Source organism: Haematobia irritans, chromosome 5 (genome assembly GCF_050003625.1).
Source record: "Haematobia irritans isolate KBUSLIRL chromosome 5, ASM5000362v1, whole genome shotgun sequence".
Classification (NCBI taxonomy): Eukaryota; Metazoa; Arthropoda; class Insecta; order Diptera; family Muscidae; genus Haematobia; species Haematobia irritans.
The window spans coordinates 4,084,808-4,104,224 of NC_134401.1; the positions used below are offsets into that span (position 1 = coordinate 4,084,808).

At 27.7% G+C, this 19,417-nt stretch overlaps 1 protein-coding gene across 1 annotated transcript; it reads right to left on the reverse strand.

The window, feature by feature from the left end:
• Window positions 1–385: 385 nt before the first annotated feature.
• Window positions 386–18,791, reverse strand: CCHa2-R (CCHamide-2 receptor). Its single transcript, XM_075312836.1, has 6 exons — window positions 17,827–18,791; window positions 9,789–10,008; window positions 9,505–9,683; window positions 6,222–6,415; window positions 5,699–5,819; window positions 386–1,708 (listed from the first exon to the last, which is right to left on the reverse strand). Exons 1-6 carry the CDS (start codon window positions 18,222–18,224, stop codon window positions 1,261–1,263), a joined length of 1,560 nt encoding a protein of 519 aa, XP_075168951.1. The 5' UTR covers window positions 18,225–18,791; the 3' UTR covers window positions 386–1,260.
• Between the last annotated feature and the right edge of the window lie 626 nt (window positions 18,792–19,417).

The window sequence follows — 19,417 nt, forward strand, 5'->3', positions numbered from 1 at the left end:
CTGAGACAATTGGCATCTTCAAAGGGATATGCTTGAGTATTTGGATACATGGCTTTTGTGTATAACCTCTTAACATTTACATATACAAGCCAATTGACTTGAGCTTTTCGAATTGAATGCTCTCACGCGTCGTTATTGTAATGATAGGGAGATAGAGAATGATTAAGAGTTGGCGTGAGTGTGCGAGCGCGATTCAATAGAACCCCAATACCCATACATATATCTGCCATTCATGTTACATACATATATCTCCCATTCAAGAGATATCACGAGTATTACCATACAATCTGCTTTCATTGTTTTATTGATTGCAAAAAAGGAGAAATCTTTAGTTTTCGTTTTTTTTTTCAATTCAGTTTATTTGATGTTGTTGTTGTTTGTGTTTTTATTCTTTTTCATTTTCATTTTAAATTTCAATGTTTACTGAATACAATTTAAAGTTTAAACTAAGAAAAATATCTTTGGAGATTTGTTTTAGTTTTGCTTGTATATGTGTTTTTTACATCTATGTTTATATATATTCACTAACTTATACAACTACATTTTGCTGGAATACAAATGTGGGTGGGTGTGTAAATTTATTTTGTAAAGTTTTTATAACAAAAAAAAAACAACTTTTTACAACAAAATTGTTTAAGAGACAAAGGTATAGAAATCAAGAAATAAAAATTCAGAGACAATAACGCTTAAAAAAATTATCTAAGAAAAACGGGGACATGAAAAAAAGGACATCATTATTTACACCTGCTGGTCTCTGATTTTTCAGAGGAATCTGCTTAGGACATTTGTTGTACAATCGTTATATGAAATTATTTAAATTGTCCTTAAAAAAAAAGAAATACATGACAATGTTGAGAGTAACAAACATACAATTACATTAAATACTGTTGTCTGTTGGAGACATACATAAAAACGTATATATATCCCCCAGGATCTGAAGCTCTTCCACTTGTAGCATGGATGCCTTAAACCATTTTCAATGGATTTTTCTTGTTGTTTTCACTTCAAACACGCCCATTAAGTTTTATTTTATTTTTACGTTGTTTTTTTTTTTTTTTTTTTGTGTAGAAAAGACATTCACCGCAACACTTAGTGCTTGAGTGTTACCTCGATGCCCCCTTGGAGAAAGGAGGAGAGGTTCTTATCTTAGATTTCATTGTGGACAGAGTTTACAATTAGGTTTCTTTTTTGTTTTTTTTCTTTTGTAAAAACTACTCTCTAAAGTTGGGTATCGGTCTGTAAGACCACTGTCATGGTACCTCACCTTTTGTCTTGACTTAGTATAACACCACTTTGGGCCCTGGTTGGTGAAGAACAATGACGTCCTTCATCTATTTTCAGTTGCTTTTGTTGTTGTTGCTGCTGCTTCTGCTGATGATGATGATGATGGCTACCATGTTGTAATTGCATCGATGACTGGCGACGATATCCACTGGAGGATAGTCGTCCTGTCGCATTTCCATTCAAACCATTGCCAGCACCACATGAATTGGCATTATTCAAATGTACCGAAGCCCTATTATAGTTGGTTGTAGAGCGCATGGACATATTAACAATGCTGGTGTCCATCATACCGGTAGCTGTGGAATGTTGCCGTATGCGCGTTTGTCTTTTGACACACCAGCAGCACAGGTATTGATTGAAATGGGCTCGAAATGCTCCGGACACACAATATAAAGCCACTGGATTCACACAGGAATTTAGAAAGCTACATGGGCACAATGAAATAAATAACACAGAGAAAATTTGCTATAGTTAGTAATAACATTTTCAACAGCGGGAGTTAAAAGTTTGTGCTCAGGTGAGTGTTGTCAGAGAAATTGCGAGAAAAAAAAAACGCGGAAATGAAATATGGCTCTACAGATTTATTGGCCCGAAGTTTCAGCAAAGATAATCGAAAACCTTTTCATATAAAAATATAATAATATTTAATATAAAAATTAATTAGGAGAGAAGACTATATTTAACATTTAAATATGTCCGCCTTTAGTCAGTCTTCAATTAAATTGGATGCTTTTAACGAAATCCGACTTAATATAATGACAATGCCTTTAATATAACAAAAACTTAATTTTAGAGCCAATTTGGTCTGTCATTGGTATTTCATATTGAAATATAAGACGAGAAAACATTTAAATTACCATAGTTCAATGAGAATCTTGGTTGTTGTTTTGCAAAGTAACAAACTACCAAACAAAAAAATTCCATTTTGCCAATATTTTATTTGTAAAGAAAATTTTGTTAAAATTGTTTTTCTATAAAAAAAATTTTGTCAAAATTTTATTTAGAAAATTTTGTCAAAATTTTATTTAGAAAATTTTGTCAAAATTTTATTTCTATAAAAAATTTTTGCAAAATTTTTATTTCCATAAAAAATTTTTGCAAAATTTATATTTCTATAAAAAATGTTTGCAAAATTTTTATTTCTATAAAAAATTTTTGCAAAATTTTTATATCTATAGAAAATTTTGTCAAAATTTTATTTCTATAGAAAATTTTGTCAAAATTTTATTTATAGCAAATGTTGTCAGAATTTGATTTCTATAGAAATATTTTATTAAATTTTATTTCTATAAAAAAAATTGTCAAAATTTTATTTCTATAAAGAATTTTGTCAAAAATTTATTTCTATAGAAAATTTAGTCAAAAATTTATTTCTATTGAAATAATTGTCAAAATTGTGTTTCTATGGAAAATTTTGGCAACATTTGATTTCTCTAGAAGATTTTTCAAAATTTTATTTCTGTATAATTTTTTTTTTCAAAAGTTCAATATCAATGAAAAATTTTGTCAAAATTTTATTTCTATAGAAAATTTTGTCAAAAGTTTATTTCTATAGGTAATTTTGTAAAAAGTTTATTTCTATAGGAAATTTGTAAAAAGTTTATTTCTATAGAAAATTTGATCAATATTTTATTTCTACAGAAATTTTTTTCAACATTTTATTTCTATAGAAAATTTTGTCAAAATTTTATTTCTATAGGAAATTTTGCCAAATTTTATTTCTATAGGAATGATTGTCAAAATTTTATTTGTATAGAAAATTTTGGCAACATTTGATTTCTCTAGCCAATTTTTCAAAATTTTATTTCTGTAGATTTTTTTTTTAAAATTGTAATGCCTATGAAAAATTTTGTCAAAATTTTATTTCTATAAAAAATGTTGTCAAAATTTAATTTCCATAGAAAATGTTGTTAAAAGTTTATTTCTATAGATAATTTTATCAAAATTGTTTCTGTATAAAAAACTTGTCAAAATTTTATTTCTATGCAAAACTTTTCTCAAAATTTTATTTCTATAAAAAATTTTGTCAAAATTGTATGTCTATAAAAAAATTTTGTCAAAATTTTATGTCTATAAAATTTTTTTTCAAAATTTTATGCCTGTAGAAAAATTTGTCAAATTGTTTTGCTTTTTCTAAAGAAAAATTTTGTCAGTATTTTATTTCTATAGAAAATGTTCAAAATTTTATTTCTAGAGAAAATTTTGTCAAAATTTTATTTCTATAGAAATATTTGTCTAAATTATATTTCTATTGAAAACTTAGTTTAGAAATAAAAATTTGTCAAATTTGTTCAATTGTTATTTCTATAGGATTTTTTTTTCAAAATTTTATTTTTATATTTATATAGAACATTTTTCCAAAATTTTATTTCTATAGAAAATGTCATTTCTATAGAAAACTTGCTGAACATTTTATTTCTGTAGAAAATTTATTCAAAATATTAATTCTATAGAAAATTTTGCCAAATTTATATTTCTATAGAAAATTTTGTCAAATAAAATTTTTTTTTTCAAAATTTTATACCTGTAGAAAAATTTGTCAAATTGTTTTTTTTTCTAAAGAAAAATTTTGTCAACATTTTATTTCTATAGAAAATTTTGTCAACATTTTATTTCTATAGAAATATTTGTCTAAAATATATTTCTATTGAAAAGTTAGTTTAGAAATAAAAATTTGTCAAATTTGTTCAATTTTTATTTCTATAGGATTTTTGTTTCAAAATTTTATTTTTATATTTATATAGAACATTTTTCCAAAATTTTATTTCTATAGAAAATGTCATTTCTATAGAAAACTTGTTGAACATTTTATTTCTGTAGAAAATTTATTCAAAATATTAATTCTATAAAAAATTTTGCCAAATTTATATTTCTATAGAAAATTTTGTCAAATTTTTATTTCTATAGTTTTGTCAAAATTTTTGTCAAAATTTAATTTCTGTAGAAAAATTTTTATTCTAAAGAAAAATTTTGCAAAATTTTATAGAATATTTAGTCAAAAATTTATTTCTATTGAAATAATTGTCAAAATTGTATTTCTATGGAAAATTTTGGCAACATTTGATTTCTCTAGAAGATTTTTCAAAATTTTATGTCTGTATAATTTTTTTTTTCAAAAGTTCAATATCTATGAAAAATTTTGTCAAAATTTTATTTCTATAGAAAACTTTGTCAAAATTTTATTTCTATATACAAATTTTGTCAAAATTTTATTTCTATATACAAATTTTGTCAAAATTTTATTTCTATAGAAAACTTTGTCAAAATTTTATTTCTATATACAAATTTTGTTAAAATTTTATTTCTATAGAAAATTTTGCCAGCATTTGATTGCTACAAAATTTTATTTCTAGAGAAAATTTTGTCAAAATTTTATTTCTATAGAAACATTTAGAAAAATTTTTTAAATTTTATTTTGAAATAAAATTTTTACCAATTTTTATTTCTATAGGAAATTTTGTTTTCAAGATTTTAGTTCTATAGAAAAATTTCAAATTGTATTTCTATCACAATGGACTGAGTAGTCTAAGTGAGCCAGAAACTTAATCGGGCTGCCACTTTAACCTATTTCTATAGAAAATTTTTTCAAAATTTTATTTTTATAGAAAATTTTGTCCAAATTTAATTTCTATAGAAAATTTTATCAAAATTTTATTTCTATGGAAAATTGTGAAAAAAAAATATTTTTATAGAAAAATAAAAAAAAATATATATTTCTTTAGAAAAATTTTGTCAACATTTTATTTCTATAGAAAAATTTTGTCAAAATTTTATGTCTATAGGAAAATTTTGTCAAAATTATATTTCTGTCAGTCCAATAGGGAGGGGAGCCAGCGACGAATGTTTTGCAGACTTCAAAATATTTGCAATATTATTTGGTCCTGTATGAAGACTGTGATGAATAATAAATTTTCCCATTTCCGTTTGTTTTTTCTCTTTATAGACTATCGGACCACCTTCGAATAACGATAAACATTTTCCAGCATAATTTAACATTCAACATATTATTGGAGAAAATATTTTTTAGACAGTGTAGTTTGGTGAACTACACCCAAAAATACTCCTAATCTTTACATTCATGCTCCATCATAGGTCAACTGGTGATTAGTGTTTTTGGATTTTCCCCAGGTAAGTGTCATTGAATGAAAATGTCCTCAATTATTAGGGAGTGTCAGTGGATGATAACAAGCTAGGAGGTTATTGTTAAGTTTTGTGTTGTTTTTGTTCTTTGTTTCATTTCTTCTTTGTTGTTGACTTGGGTTATGCTTCAACACCAAAGCTGTCACCATTGCCATCAATGTAGTCGTTCGGTTCAATGATTTGGTAATAATAATGGAAATACTCAATTAACAATATGAAATGGCCATGATGGTTGAGCCAACGTTGTAATCATTTGGGGGACCAGGATACTTACTATGTGCAAAAGCCAGTGATGCGTATGGCATGCCAGAAATCATCAAAATCATCCTTGGACGTTGGATTTAAATGGAACCACAATTCAAATAAATGATAGGGGAAGAAACAAACAAAAAACACTGCAAATAGATAAACATAAAAAATCCAGAAAAGGTGAGGATGAAGTGAAGCCAAGAATTGTATTCCAAGTACCCAGAGAATAGATATCAGTAAACATTGGGCGATGAGGTAAGTTAAACACAATAATGCTGATGATGAGAGCAACAAAACAACTACACAGGACAGGAATTTAACTTTAGTTCTGCTCAATTGTAAGACATTCATCGTCAGCATTCATGGATACTAGAAAAAGTTTTGTCCCATAACGCCAGAAAACCTCAAATGAATGCCTCACTTTGGTTTCATGACCAATGTCATAAACTTCACCATCATCAGCATCACCCACCAACGACCACCACCACCAATGTCCAACACCTATCTCTGGTTGTAATTTGAGGTCTTCTGACTTCTGTCACACTTACCCACAACAAATGCCACTACCATGCGAGCCACATAGCGCCGAGCCCGTACCTGTGAACGACTTTGCATGCTCAATGTTTCACCTGGCATATCACGGGCACTGACATGCAAACGCTGGGCCATCATCAAATACAAAACTCCAATTATAAAGAGCGGTAGAATGTAGTAGACGAATGCCTTTATCACCACCACATACCTAAATCGCGAAATGTGCAAAGAAACAAAAAAATTAAGTCAAATGGTAATCGCATTTTGTCACTGCTGACTAAATGTAAACGGATCAATGGAAATAGTATCTATGCAATAGATTGGGTCGACGACAAAAAATTGCATAATTTTTCTAAGTGCATGAGTTTATTATAACACCTTTTGGGAATGACATACTAAATCAGAACTCCTGATGAAGGAAAAGTGATAAAGATGTCTCAAGTACTTTGATCATAAAAATAAAAAATTTATTTGTGAGTTTTTTAAAGTAAATTTTTGTAGGTAAAAATCACAAGAGAAGAGTCACTATCACGGTTGCCACAGTTGGCAGAATTCTGCCAAAAATGATAGAGTTTTTAATGTTTGTTAGATTGCTAGAGTTCTTGATGTTTTGGTAGATTTTATAAAATATCCCACTCCAATTAAGAGGTACTTCAGTTTTTTAATAGAAATAGAAAAAACTTTGGCAAAAACTGTTAAAAAAAAATTGTGGCAAAAATTTCTTTAGAAATGAAATTTCGACAAAAATTTATATAGATATATTTATATAGATATAAATTTTCTATAGAAATAAAATTTCGACAAAATTTTCTATATTTATATAATATAATATATATAATTTAATATTTTGAAAAAAAAAATCTATAGAAATAAAATGTTCACAATATTTTGTATATGAATATAATTTTGTCAAAATTTTCTATAGAAATAAAATTTTGTCAAAAATATTGTATAGAAATAAAATTTTGTCCAAAATGTATTTGTGTATTGTATAGGAATATAATTTTGTCAAAATTTTTTATAGATGTAAAATTTTGTCAAAATTTTCTATAAAAGTAAAATTTTGTTCAAAATATTGTATGAAGTAAAATTTTGTCAAACATTTTCCAAGAAATAAAATTTTTACAAAATTTTCTATAGAAATAAAATTTTGACAAAATTTTCTACCGAAATAAAATTTTGTCCAATTTTTCTATAGAAATAAACTTTTGATAAAATTTTCTATAGAAATATAATTTTGACAAAATTTTCTATGGAAATAAGATTTTGTTAAAATTTTCCATAGAATTAAAATTTTGTCAAAAATATTCTTTAGAAATAAAATTTTTACAAAATTTTCTATAGAAATCAAATTTTGACAAAATTTCTATAGAAATCAAATTTTGACAAAATTTTCTATAGAAATAAAATTTGGACAATATTTTGTATATGAATATAATTTTGTCAAAATGTTCAATAGAATTAAAATTTTGTCATAAATTCTCTATAGAAATACAATTTTGACAAAATTTTCTATAGAAATAAAATTTTGTCAAAATTTTCTACAGAAGTAAAATTTTGTCCAAAATTTGCTATAGAAGTAAAATTTTGTCCAAAATTTGCTATAGAAATAAATTTTGTCAAAATTTGCCACAGAATTAAAATTTTGACAAAATCTTCTATAGATATAAAATTTTGACAAATTTTTCAACCAAATAAAATTTTGTCAAAATTTTTTATAGAAACAAAATTTTGAAAATTTCTATAGAAATAAAAATTTGAAAATTTCTATAGAAATCAAATTTTGACAAAATTTTCTATAGAAATCAAATTTTGACAAATTTTTTCGATAGAAATAAAATTTTGATAAAATTTTCGATAGGAATAAAATGTTTGATAAAATTTTCTATAAAATCAAATTTTGCCAAAATTTCTATAGAAATCAAATTTTGACAAAATTTTCTATAGAAATAAAATTTTGACAATATTTTGTATAGGAATATAATTTTGTCAAAATGTTCTATAGAATTAAAATTTTGTCAAAAATATTCTTTAGAAATAAAATGTTTACAAAATTTACTATAGAAATAAAATTTTGACAAAATTTTCTTTAGAAATAAAATTTTAACATTTTCTCCAAAAATTTAATGCAAAGTTTCAAATTAAAATGTTTAAATTTGGTAGATTTTTGGTAATATATTCTTCAAATTTTGGTAGTTTATTTTTGGCCCGAGTGGCAACCGTGATCACTATAACAGTCTCAAATTCAAATGGTCTTTGGTTTCACGATGTGATCTACCATGAAAAAAAAACAATCGAATTACCGAGTACGAAGAGCATCTGATTTATATAAATCGCCTTTGGTGTAATTTTTTTTGTTAGTTCAGGCTATGTTTACTAAGAAAATATGAAATTCCCTGAACTATAGTCACCTGAGGTATAAGTAATATTATTATGATTCTAGGTGGCGTATGTGATTTATTCAATATCGACAAGTAAATGATGTAACTCATACGCCATGGGGGAAATAAAAATTCGTAAAAAAAATGTTTTTTTTTGCAGATACATGTAAGCTGATAAACCAAATTAAGTTTATACCCGTCTCATAGTGGTTAAAAAAACCACGAGCGACCATTGTGAGACTCGTCCTTCATCACAAGAAGTGAATCACTTTACTCAAATCTAAATGGTCTTTGGTTTCACGATATGATCTACCATAGAAAACAAGAATCGAATCTCCGACCTATAAAGTTCTTTTCTCATTTTATTTTGAATACTAACATACGATCTTCGCCTATAATATAATTTTTTTCGACCCACTCTAATGTAGTAGCCCAATAGTTATTTATGCAATACCATATCCCTATAATTGGGATGATGTTACAGCCATACAAAAAGAACACTGATTAGGCTCATTTGTTTGAAGACGAAAGGTTCACTTCTATCACAGATGACTGTGTGCCCAGAATTAATTTTTTTGTACTCTTTCTATGGACAAAGTCCCAAAGATAAATACATTTGATATGTAAATAGGAAGTCTTGATTTATTCAAAACAATTTTGTTGGTACAAAGGATTAAGGCCGAGAAAAAAAGAAAACTAAAACTAATGATTATTAGAGGGATTTAGAAAAGGTTAAGGGCCTCAAATAATTTTGGAATAATATATTTTATTTTAAATATAAATTATGGAAATTTTATAATTAAACTTAAGACCCACATAGATTTGGGAAATAATTTGAATCCTTTTTTTTTTTAATATGTAAATCAAGTCATTCCCAATGGTCTTTTGCTTGATGTGTGTGCGTGTAAAACTTTACCTTGAATAACTATCCAAATTAGGACTTTGTTTACCAAACGGTGAACATACAATTATGGTAAAATTATTTTCACTGCTTATTTCGATATACTGCAAATCGGACACCAATAGGGAAGGTAAAGCAAAAAATATACTCAACATCCAAATTAAACCAGCAGTGATTACGGTCAAGGGTTTCGTCTGTAATGGAAAGTATATTTTAAAAATATTCATATTGTTAGTAAATCCCTGAATTAAAGTTTTCTAGATGTTTAAGAAGCCTCCAATAATTTCTTGAATATTTACCTGTAGTTTACGTAAAGGATTAACAATGGCGCAATAACGTTCTCCAGATAATGCGGTCAGTGTAAAGACGGATACTCCAATGGAAACATCTTTGAAGAATTCTGTTATTTGACACATGCTCTTGCCAAATGTCCAACTGTCTTGGGTATAGACAAGCATGGCCAAGGGAACGCATACAATTATAACTAAGAGATCGGCTAGGGCCAAGGAAAGTATATAACTGAAAAGATAAATAAAAATAAGAAATAAAAAAAATCCATTAGATTTAAAAATCAATTTCAATTTCTAGTTACATTTTGATGATCTTAAAATAGTCTCTAAAGAAACACCCAATTTAGTAATTTCAAATGTTTCGACATCTCACCAATGTTGATCCTCTATCATTATACTTTTGATATCTTAGACGATGAGTTCAAACTTCATGTATTATATGCTATAGCTTATATAAAATTTCTTTACCTTATCCCTTTTAAAATGTTTCCTGCAACTAACCAACTAACTTCCCTTTTTCTGTAGTGATTTATTTATTTTTTTCATACCAACAAATGACATTTTATGACAAGAAATATATTACCATGTCCTTTCCGACCTTCTATACATTGCTTTAAAATTAAAATACATAACATTCACACTTTGAGAAATTCCTTAACGGAAAGGTGACACTTCAAGTGAATTATCTTGAGACGGCAAAAGACAAGACCATAGATTGGTTTAGTAAAAAAAAAAAACATTTTTCCTTATAATTCAACAAAAGAAGGAAACGAGTATGGTCCCTTTTTATAAATTGCTTTCTTCCGGTTATATGGCCATATAGCAGAGAAACTCATATTGTTCAGAAATATTTTCACATTTCTTTAGAATTGGGTGGAAAATTCCTTTTTTAAATGAAATGAATGAAATGTTAATATATTTAAATGGTATTCTAAAGGAAATTATATGATTTGGTTATTTTACTATTTCAAAAGATCATTTTAAAACCACAAAAATAGCAGTTAATTTATATAAATGGGATTATGTGGAAATTTTCATTTATTTAATAAATATGTACGTGAAAAATTTGTTTTTTGAGATTATGTTATCTGTACTAAGAAAATATGAAATTCTATGAATTATAGACACCATGAGGTATAAGTAATATTATTATAATGGTTATAGGTGGCGTATGTGTTTTATATAATGTTGCCAAGTAACTGACGTAACTCATACGCTTTGGGGGGAATAAGAAATTCACAAAAGAAAATAATACAAATTTTGCAGTCACATATAAGTTTGTAAATTAATTTTATATGATTTTATATCTATATAAAAACATTTATGGCCCCATACACGGTTGCCACATTTGGTAAAATTCTAGCAAAAATGGTGAATTTCTTACTGTTTGGTAGATTGAGAGAATTCTTGATGTTTTGGTAGATTATGCAAAATCTTCCTCTCCAACTAAGAGGTACTAAAATTTTCTAAATATAGAAATAAATTGTAAAAATTCTATAGATATAAAATTTTGATAAAATTTTCTATTGAAATAAAATTTTCACAAAATTTTCTATTGAAATAAAATTTTGACAAAATCCTTCGTTTTGTTGACCTGTTGTTCTAATTTATTTTATTATTATTTCGGCTTGAGGTCCTTTTTAATAAAAAATCCTTTTTACGATTTTTGATTACTTGTTAACTTTATTCTCCAATATTTCGACTAACATCGTTAGTCTTCGACGGGGATCTACATAAATAACAAATATTAGTACACAATGTACGAGTAACACAAACAATTTATATTTACATTAAAGTATTTTTAGGAAATAATCAAAAAATTGTAGAGAGTGATTACGTCTGCTTTTTAGAAAATTTGATTGCCAACTAAATATGTCTGCGTCCGTGTTTTTTTATGATGTATCTATACATTTGAGAACATTTATCTGTGTCTGTTTTAAAGTTTAATCTCTTCTCGCTGGGAACGTCGGTGATATAAAGCATCTCTAAGGTATATCGTCGGAACAGATTACTCTCTTGCACTAATACATCTACATCGTCAAAATTCGGGCTGTGTCCAGTTTGTGTACAGTGGGTTGCGAGTGCCGTCTTTTGATCCAATGGCTTATCTCTAGCCTTGTGGTCAGATTTGTGGGATGAAATTCTCGTCTTTAATTTAGTTCCTGTAGTACCAACATATACCTTTTGGCATATGTCGGACCCGTCTCCATTACATTTTATTTGGTATACTAAATTTGATTTGTCCTCCTTTTTAACTTTTGATTTTGTTTTCCCATAGAATTGGTCCATTGTATTGTGCGTACTGAAAGCGAGTTGAATCTTGTCCTTGTCATAAATTTCAGAGTTTTTGAATCTTTCGGAGAAACCAGGTATAAAAGTGACAGATTTATATATTTTTGGCTCCTTATTGATATTGTCCTTTTTTGGCTTCTGTGCACGTTGTAATAAATCTTTTATAGTCTTCTTTGGGAAGTCATTCATTAATAAAATGTCTCGTATCTTTTGCTTATTTTGATGATGATATATCTTGTCACTTATTGTCAAAACTCTATTTATGAAATTGTTCGCGGTGTTTATTATCATTGATTTTGGATGTTTGGAATGAATTTTGACAAAATTTTCTATAGATATATAATTTGGAGAAAATTTTCTATAGAAATAAAATTTTGGAAAAATTTTACATAAAAATAAAATTTTGACAAAATTGTCTATTAAAATATATTTTGACAAAATTTTCTTTGGAAATAAAATTTAGACAAAATTTTCTTTGGAAATAAAATTTTGACAACGTTTTCTATAAGAATAAAATGTTTACAAAATTTCTATAGAAATAAAATGTTGACAAAAATTTTCTATAGAAATAAAATTATGAGAAAATCTTCTACAGAATTAAAATTTGAGAAAATATTCTACAGAAATAAAATTTTGACAAAGTTTTCTATAGGAATTAAATTTGGCAAAATTTTCTATAGAAATAAAATTTAACAAAATTTTCTATAGAAATAAAATTTTGACAAAATTTTCTATAGAAATAAAACTTTGAAAAATTTTTTATAGAAACAAAATGTTGACAAAATTTTCTATAGAAATAAAATTTGGCAAAATTTTCTATAGAAATAAAATTTTGACAAAATTTTCTATAGAAATAAAATTTTGACAAAATTTTCTATAGAAATAACATTTGTACAAAATTTTCTATAGAAATAAAATTTTGACAACATTTCCTACACAAATAAAATTTGTGTAAAATTTTCTATAGCAATAAAATTGTGACCAAACTTTCTATAGATATAGAGTTTTGCAAATATGTTCCATAGACATAGAATTTTTCCAAAATTTTCTTTAGAAATTAAATTTTTCGATAAAATTTTCTCTAGAAAAAATTTTTTTACAAAAAATTCAATAGGAATATAATTTTGACAAAATTGTCTATAGAAATAAAATTTTAACAAAAATTTTTATAGAAAAATTTTTTTTTTTCGTTTTGTTATTGTTGGTTTTGTTCTTTAATCATTGTTGTTGTTTTTTTATACCCTCCATCATAGGATGGGAGTATATTAACTTTGTCATTCCGTTTGTAACACATCGAAATATTGCTCTAAGACCCCATAAAGTATATATATTCTGGGTCGTCGTGAAATTCTGAGTCGATCTAAGCATGTCCGTCCGTCCGTCCGTCTGTTGAAATCACGCTAACTTCCGAACGAAACAAGCTATCGACTTGAGACTTGGCACAAGTAGTTGTTATCGATGTAGGTCGGATGGTATTGAAAATGGGCCATATCGGTCCACTTTTACGTATAGCCCCCATATAAAGGGACCCTCAGATTTGGCTTGTAGAGCCTCTAACAGAAGCATATTTCATCCGATCCGGCTGAAATTTGGTATATGGTGTTGGTATATGGTCTCTAACAACCATGCAAAAATTGGTCCACATCGGTCCATAATTATATATAGCCCCCATATAAACCGATCTCCAGATTTGGCTTGCGGAGCCTAAAAGAGAAGCAAATTTCATCCGATCCGTCTGAAATTTGGTACATGATGTTGGTATTTGGTCTCTAACAACCATGCAAAAATTGGTTCACATCGGTCCATAATTATATATAGCTCCCATATAAACCGATCCCCAGATTTGGCTTGCGGAGCCTCAAAGAGAAGAAAATTTCATCCGATCCGGCTGAAATTTGGTACATGATGTTGGTATATGGTCTCCAACAACCATGCAAAAATTGGTCCATATCGGTCCTTAATTATATATAGCCCCCATATAAACCGATCCCCAGATTTGGCTTGTGGAGCATCTAAGAGAAGCATATTTCATCCGATCCGGCTGAAATTTGGTACATGATGTTGGTATATAGTCTCTAACAATCATGCAAAAATTGGTCCACATCGGTCCATAATTATATATAGCCCCCATATAAACCGATGCTCAGATTTGGCTTGCGGAACGTCAAAGAGAAGCAAATTTCATCCGATCCGGCTAAAATTTGGTACATGATGTTGGTATATGGTCTCTTACAACCATGTAAAAATTGGTCCACATCGGTCCATAATTATATATAGACCCCATATAAACCGATCTCCAGATTTGGCTTGCGAAGTCTCAAAGAGGAGCAAATTGCATCCGATCCGGCTGAAATTTGGTACATGGTATTGGTATATGGTCTCTAACAACCGTGGTCCACATCGGCCATAATTATATATGGCGCCCATATAAACCGATCCCCAGATTTGGGTTGCGGAGCCTCAAAGAGAAGCAAATTTCATCCGATCCGCCTGAAATTTGGTACATGATAATGGTATATGGTCTCTAACAACCATGCAAAAATTGGTCCATATCGGTTCATAATTATATATAGCCCCCACATAAACCGATCCCCAGATTTGGCTTGCGAAGTCTCCAAGACAAGCAATTTTCATCCAATCCGGTTGTAATTTGGAACATGGTGTTAGTATATGATCTTTAACAACCGTGGCAGAATTGGTCCATATCGGTCCATAATTATATATAGCCCCCATATAAAACATTCTCCAGATTTGACCTCCGGAGCCTCTTGGAGGAGAAAAATTCATCCGATCAGGTTCAAATTAGGCACGTGGTGTTAGTATATGGTCGCTAACAACCATACCAAAATTGGTCCAATCACACAAAAATTGGTCGATATCGGTTCATAATCATGGTTGCCACTAGAGCCAAAAATAATCTACCAAAATTTTATTTCTATAGAAAATTTTGTCAAAATTGTATGTCTACTTTGTCAAACTGAATTATATACGTATTGGATCGATCTTTTTTGATTTAATATATACCACGTATGGACTTACATACAATTTAGAAGATGGTGTTAGGAGGTTTTAAGATACCTTGCCATCGGCAAGCGTTACCGCAACTTAAGTAATTCGATTGTGGATGGCAGTGTTTAGATGAAGTTTCTACGCAATCCATGATGGAGGGTACATAAGCTTCGGCCTGGCCGAACTTACGGCCGTATATACTTGTTTTATGTTAGCTTAAAACCATGCATTGACTAAACTACAAGTGTAGCTTAACCAACAGAGGAAAAGAATGTTTGTCTAATTTATTTCCAACATCCAACCATCTTGCAGTCTATAGGGCTTTGCCCAAATAAATTAGACAAACATTCTTTTCCTTTGTTGCTTGAGCTACACTTGTAGTTTAGTCAATGCAAAATTATCTATAGAAATAAATTTGTATAAAATTTTCTATAGCAATAAAATTGTGACCAAACTTTCTCTATACATAGAATTTTGCCAACATTTTCTATAGACATAGAATTTTGCCAAAATTTTCTATAGAAATAAAATTTTCTATAGGAATAAAATGTTTACAAAATTTCTATAAAAGTAAAATTTTTACAAAATTTTCTAAAGAAATAAATTTTTGACAAAAATTTTCTATAGAAACACAATTTTGACAAAATTTTCTATAGAAATAAAATGTTAACAAAATTTTCGATAGAAGTAAAATTTGACAATATTTTTTGTAGAAATAAAATTTTGACAAAAATGTTCTATAGAAATAAAACCTTGACCAAAATTTTCTATAGAAATAAAATTTTGACAAAATTTTCTCTAGATCTAAAATTTTTTCAAAATTTTCTATAGAAATTAAAATTTTGACAAAATTTTAAAAGTAAAATTTTGACCAAATTTTCTATATATATACAATTGTGACAAAATTTTCTATAGAAGTAACATTTTGACAATATTTTCTATAGAAATAAAATTTTAACAAACATTTTTGATAGAAATAAAATTTTGACAAAAATTTTCTATAGAAGTAACATTTTGACAATATTTTCTATAGAAATAACATTTTAGCAAAATTTTTATAGAAATAAAATTTTAACAAAATTTTTGAGAGAAATACAATTTTGACAAAATTATCTACAGAAGTTTTCTACAGACATAGAATTTTGCCAAAATTTTAACAAAATTTTGTATAGAAATAAAATTTTGACAAAATTTCTATAGAAATAAAATTTCGACAAAACTTTCTATAGAAATAAAATTTCGACACAACTTTCTATAGAAATAAAATTTTGACAAAATTTTCTATAGAAATAAAATTTTGACAAAATTTTCTGTAGATATAAAATTGTGACAACATTTTCTATAGAAATTAAAATTTTGACAAAGTTTTCTATAGATATAAAATTTTGACAAAATTTTTTATAAAAGTAAAATTTTGACAAAATTTTCTATACATATACAATTGTGACAAAATTTTCTATAAAAATAAAATTTTGACAAAAATTTTCTATAGAAGTAACATTTTGACAAAATTTTCTATAGAAATAAAATTTTAGCAAAATTTTTATAGAAATAAAATTTTTGATAGAAATCAAATTTTGACAAAATTATCTACAGAAATTTTCTATAGATTTAGAATTTTGCCAAAATTTTGTAAAAATTTTTATAAAATTTTCTATAGAAATAAAATTTTGACAAAATTTCTATAGAAATAAAATTTCGACAAAACTTTCTATAGAAATAAAATTTTGACAAAATTTTCATTGGAAATTAAATGTTGATAAAATTTTCTATAGAAATAACATTTTGACAATATATCCTATAGAAAAAAAAATTGACAAAATTTTCTATAGAAATAAAAGTTTTGCAGAATTTTCTATAGAAATGAAATTTTGCCAAAACTTTCTAAAGAAATAAACATTTTCCAAAATTTTCCATAGAAATAAAATGTTCACTACATTTTCTATAAAATATTTTCTATACATATACAATTGTGACAAAATTTTCTATAGAAATAAAATTTTGACAAAAATTTTCTATAGAAGTAACATTTTGACAATATTTTCTATAGAAATAAAATTTTAGGAAAATTTTTATAGAAATAAAATTTTAACAAAATTTTCGATAAAAGTACCATTTAGACAAAAAATTCTGGAAATTTTGGTAGATTATGTTTGTGCAATAGTTGCGACCGTGTCACCATGTCGTATACGCATTAATAATTACGTACGTATACGCTCTAGGGTCCCTCATGGTGTATTTCGTATTTCGTAAATTTTCCTTCTATATATTAAATATTCTGTTTCTTTACTCTCTTTAACGACCGATTTGCCTTGTAAATAAATATAACTGTTTTAAGGCATTGCATTTACGTGTCCATTAAATTGGTAATTATATGAGAATGGGTTTTGTGTAGCCTGAAGGGCAACTCAATTTGTCATCGATATCTGTATTCGATAAAAGGCTACTTTCACAAAAACAGAAAGCAAAAAAAGGACAAAAGTTGCAACTTTGTATGGAACTACAAAAGGCCACTGAAGTATAGGATAAATTAACCTCATTAGTCTGGGTATGCAAAAAGAAAACGAAAGAAACAAAGTCCAAAGTTTATATGATTTATAAGTAGGGTCTAATACAATAGACCTTTGGGCAAGTAACCAAAGTGTGAAGGGAGAAAACTGTTTGTGTTTAAATATTTTTTCATTCTTGGATATTGAATTAGATTTTCTGTCTTTTTTTTTTTGAGGGGGTCCTTTTGTGTACTTACGTATTTGGAATGTTGCGCATTGAACGATGACGAAAGAATATTATCACTAATGTGCCATTTCCCAAGACACCCACTATAAAGATGAGCGTAAAGAGTATGGCAACGAATATGGTCTCTGGACGTTGTATCGGTGGGACATAACCCATGCCTGTGTCATTAACCATTCCATCATTACCCTGTAAAGCGATACGTGTTACATTGTCCATTTGAAAGGAGATTGACTTCGATGAAATGATCGTTGTGTTGGCGCTGCTGGTGATGGTGGTGGTAATGGGAGTTGCGAGTGCAATAGCAGATGCCTTGGTATAACTGAGATTTGTATAGTCGTCTGGTAATGGCATCATCATATGATTGGGTAATGCGTTGCCCACATCAACCAAAGATTCCAACGGAAACATGTTGCTATAGCAGTACTTCCGTTTTTTTCCCACTTGTCACTTGGTTGCTTGGCAAAAACCTTATAGCACTAAGAGTATGTAGCACATTTAGTAGGTGGATGTTTTCCCTTTTCGTTGGGTTGTAGTGGCTGCTTGCGTTGAATTCAAATCTAAATCAAAGTTGAAATGAGTGTAAACGCTTCAGTGATTTTTTTGGCTTTAGGCTAAACTCGCTTCACTGCTTATTGGCCGTGTGTTCAATGGAAATCTTGTTTGTTTTTTTGGTTCGCATAAAGTGATATTACTTCCGCCTTGGATGATTTTGAATGTCTTTTTGGTTGTTTTTTTGTTTCACTTCACATTTCTATCAACGCCTTTATCCATTTGATGGTCTTCGGTTTTTGGTAGATATTCTATGTTTATTGAATTCACTTTGATTTGTTTCCATATCCTGTTTCAATTGCCAAACATGTCTAGCAATTTCTTTATATTGCAATTATTTCTATGGTCTAGTTGTTAGACTCATCAATAAGAGAGTGCTTGCGGGTGTTCAGCGGGGTGGGGGTGGTTTCTATTCCAATTTTCTTTTTGGCTTATTGCCTGCAAGAAACAAAGAGATTTCTATATAACTTAATTATGTTTTGAAAGTATGTTGTATCAATAATAATGATGTATGGTAGGCAGTATTTCCATTTAATCCTACAAGTTCAATCAGTTTGAATATTCAAAGAATTCCAATGTATGCCTTAATTAATTTGTAACTTATACATATCAAGAAGGCATACGATTCTCTAACAAAATTAAAAATGCACATACAATGGAACATCGGCAATAGAATTACATAAATATGCTATAACATATTTGAGGCTTAATGAATAAATTTAAATAAAAGCTGCATATTTAAAATCTTCAAATATTTTATAAATATGGCAATTTTAATTTGCTATTAAAATTATTCACATTTGCATTGAATGATTTTGATATCAAATTTCCAAAAATTTAATATTCACTTTCCAATTAATATTTCTTTGTCATTTGAATTTTTTCCAAATTTTGTAGCTATAGAAAATTTTGTCAAAATTGCTTTGCCATGGAAAATTACTATTGGAAACAATATCAGTTTCACAATATTCACAATAAAAGCTATATACATATGTCCTAAAATAAATGTATCTTTCATCCAATGGGTTTTTAAATATTGGCAAAAGGGCTTA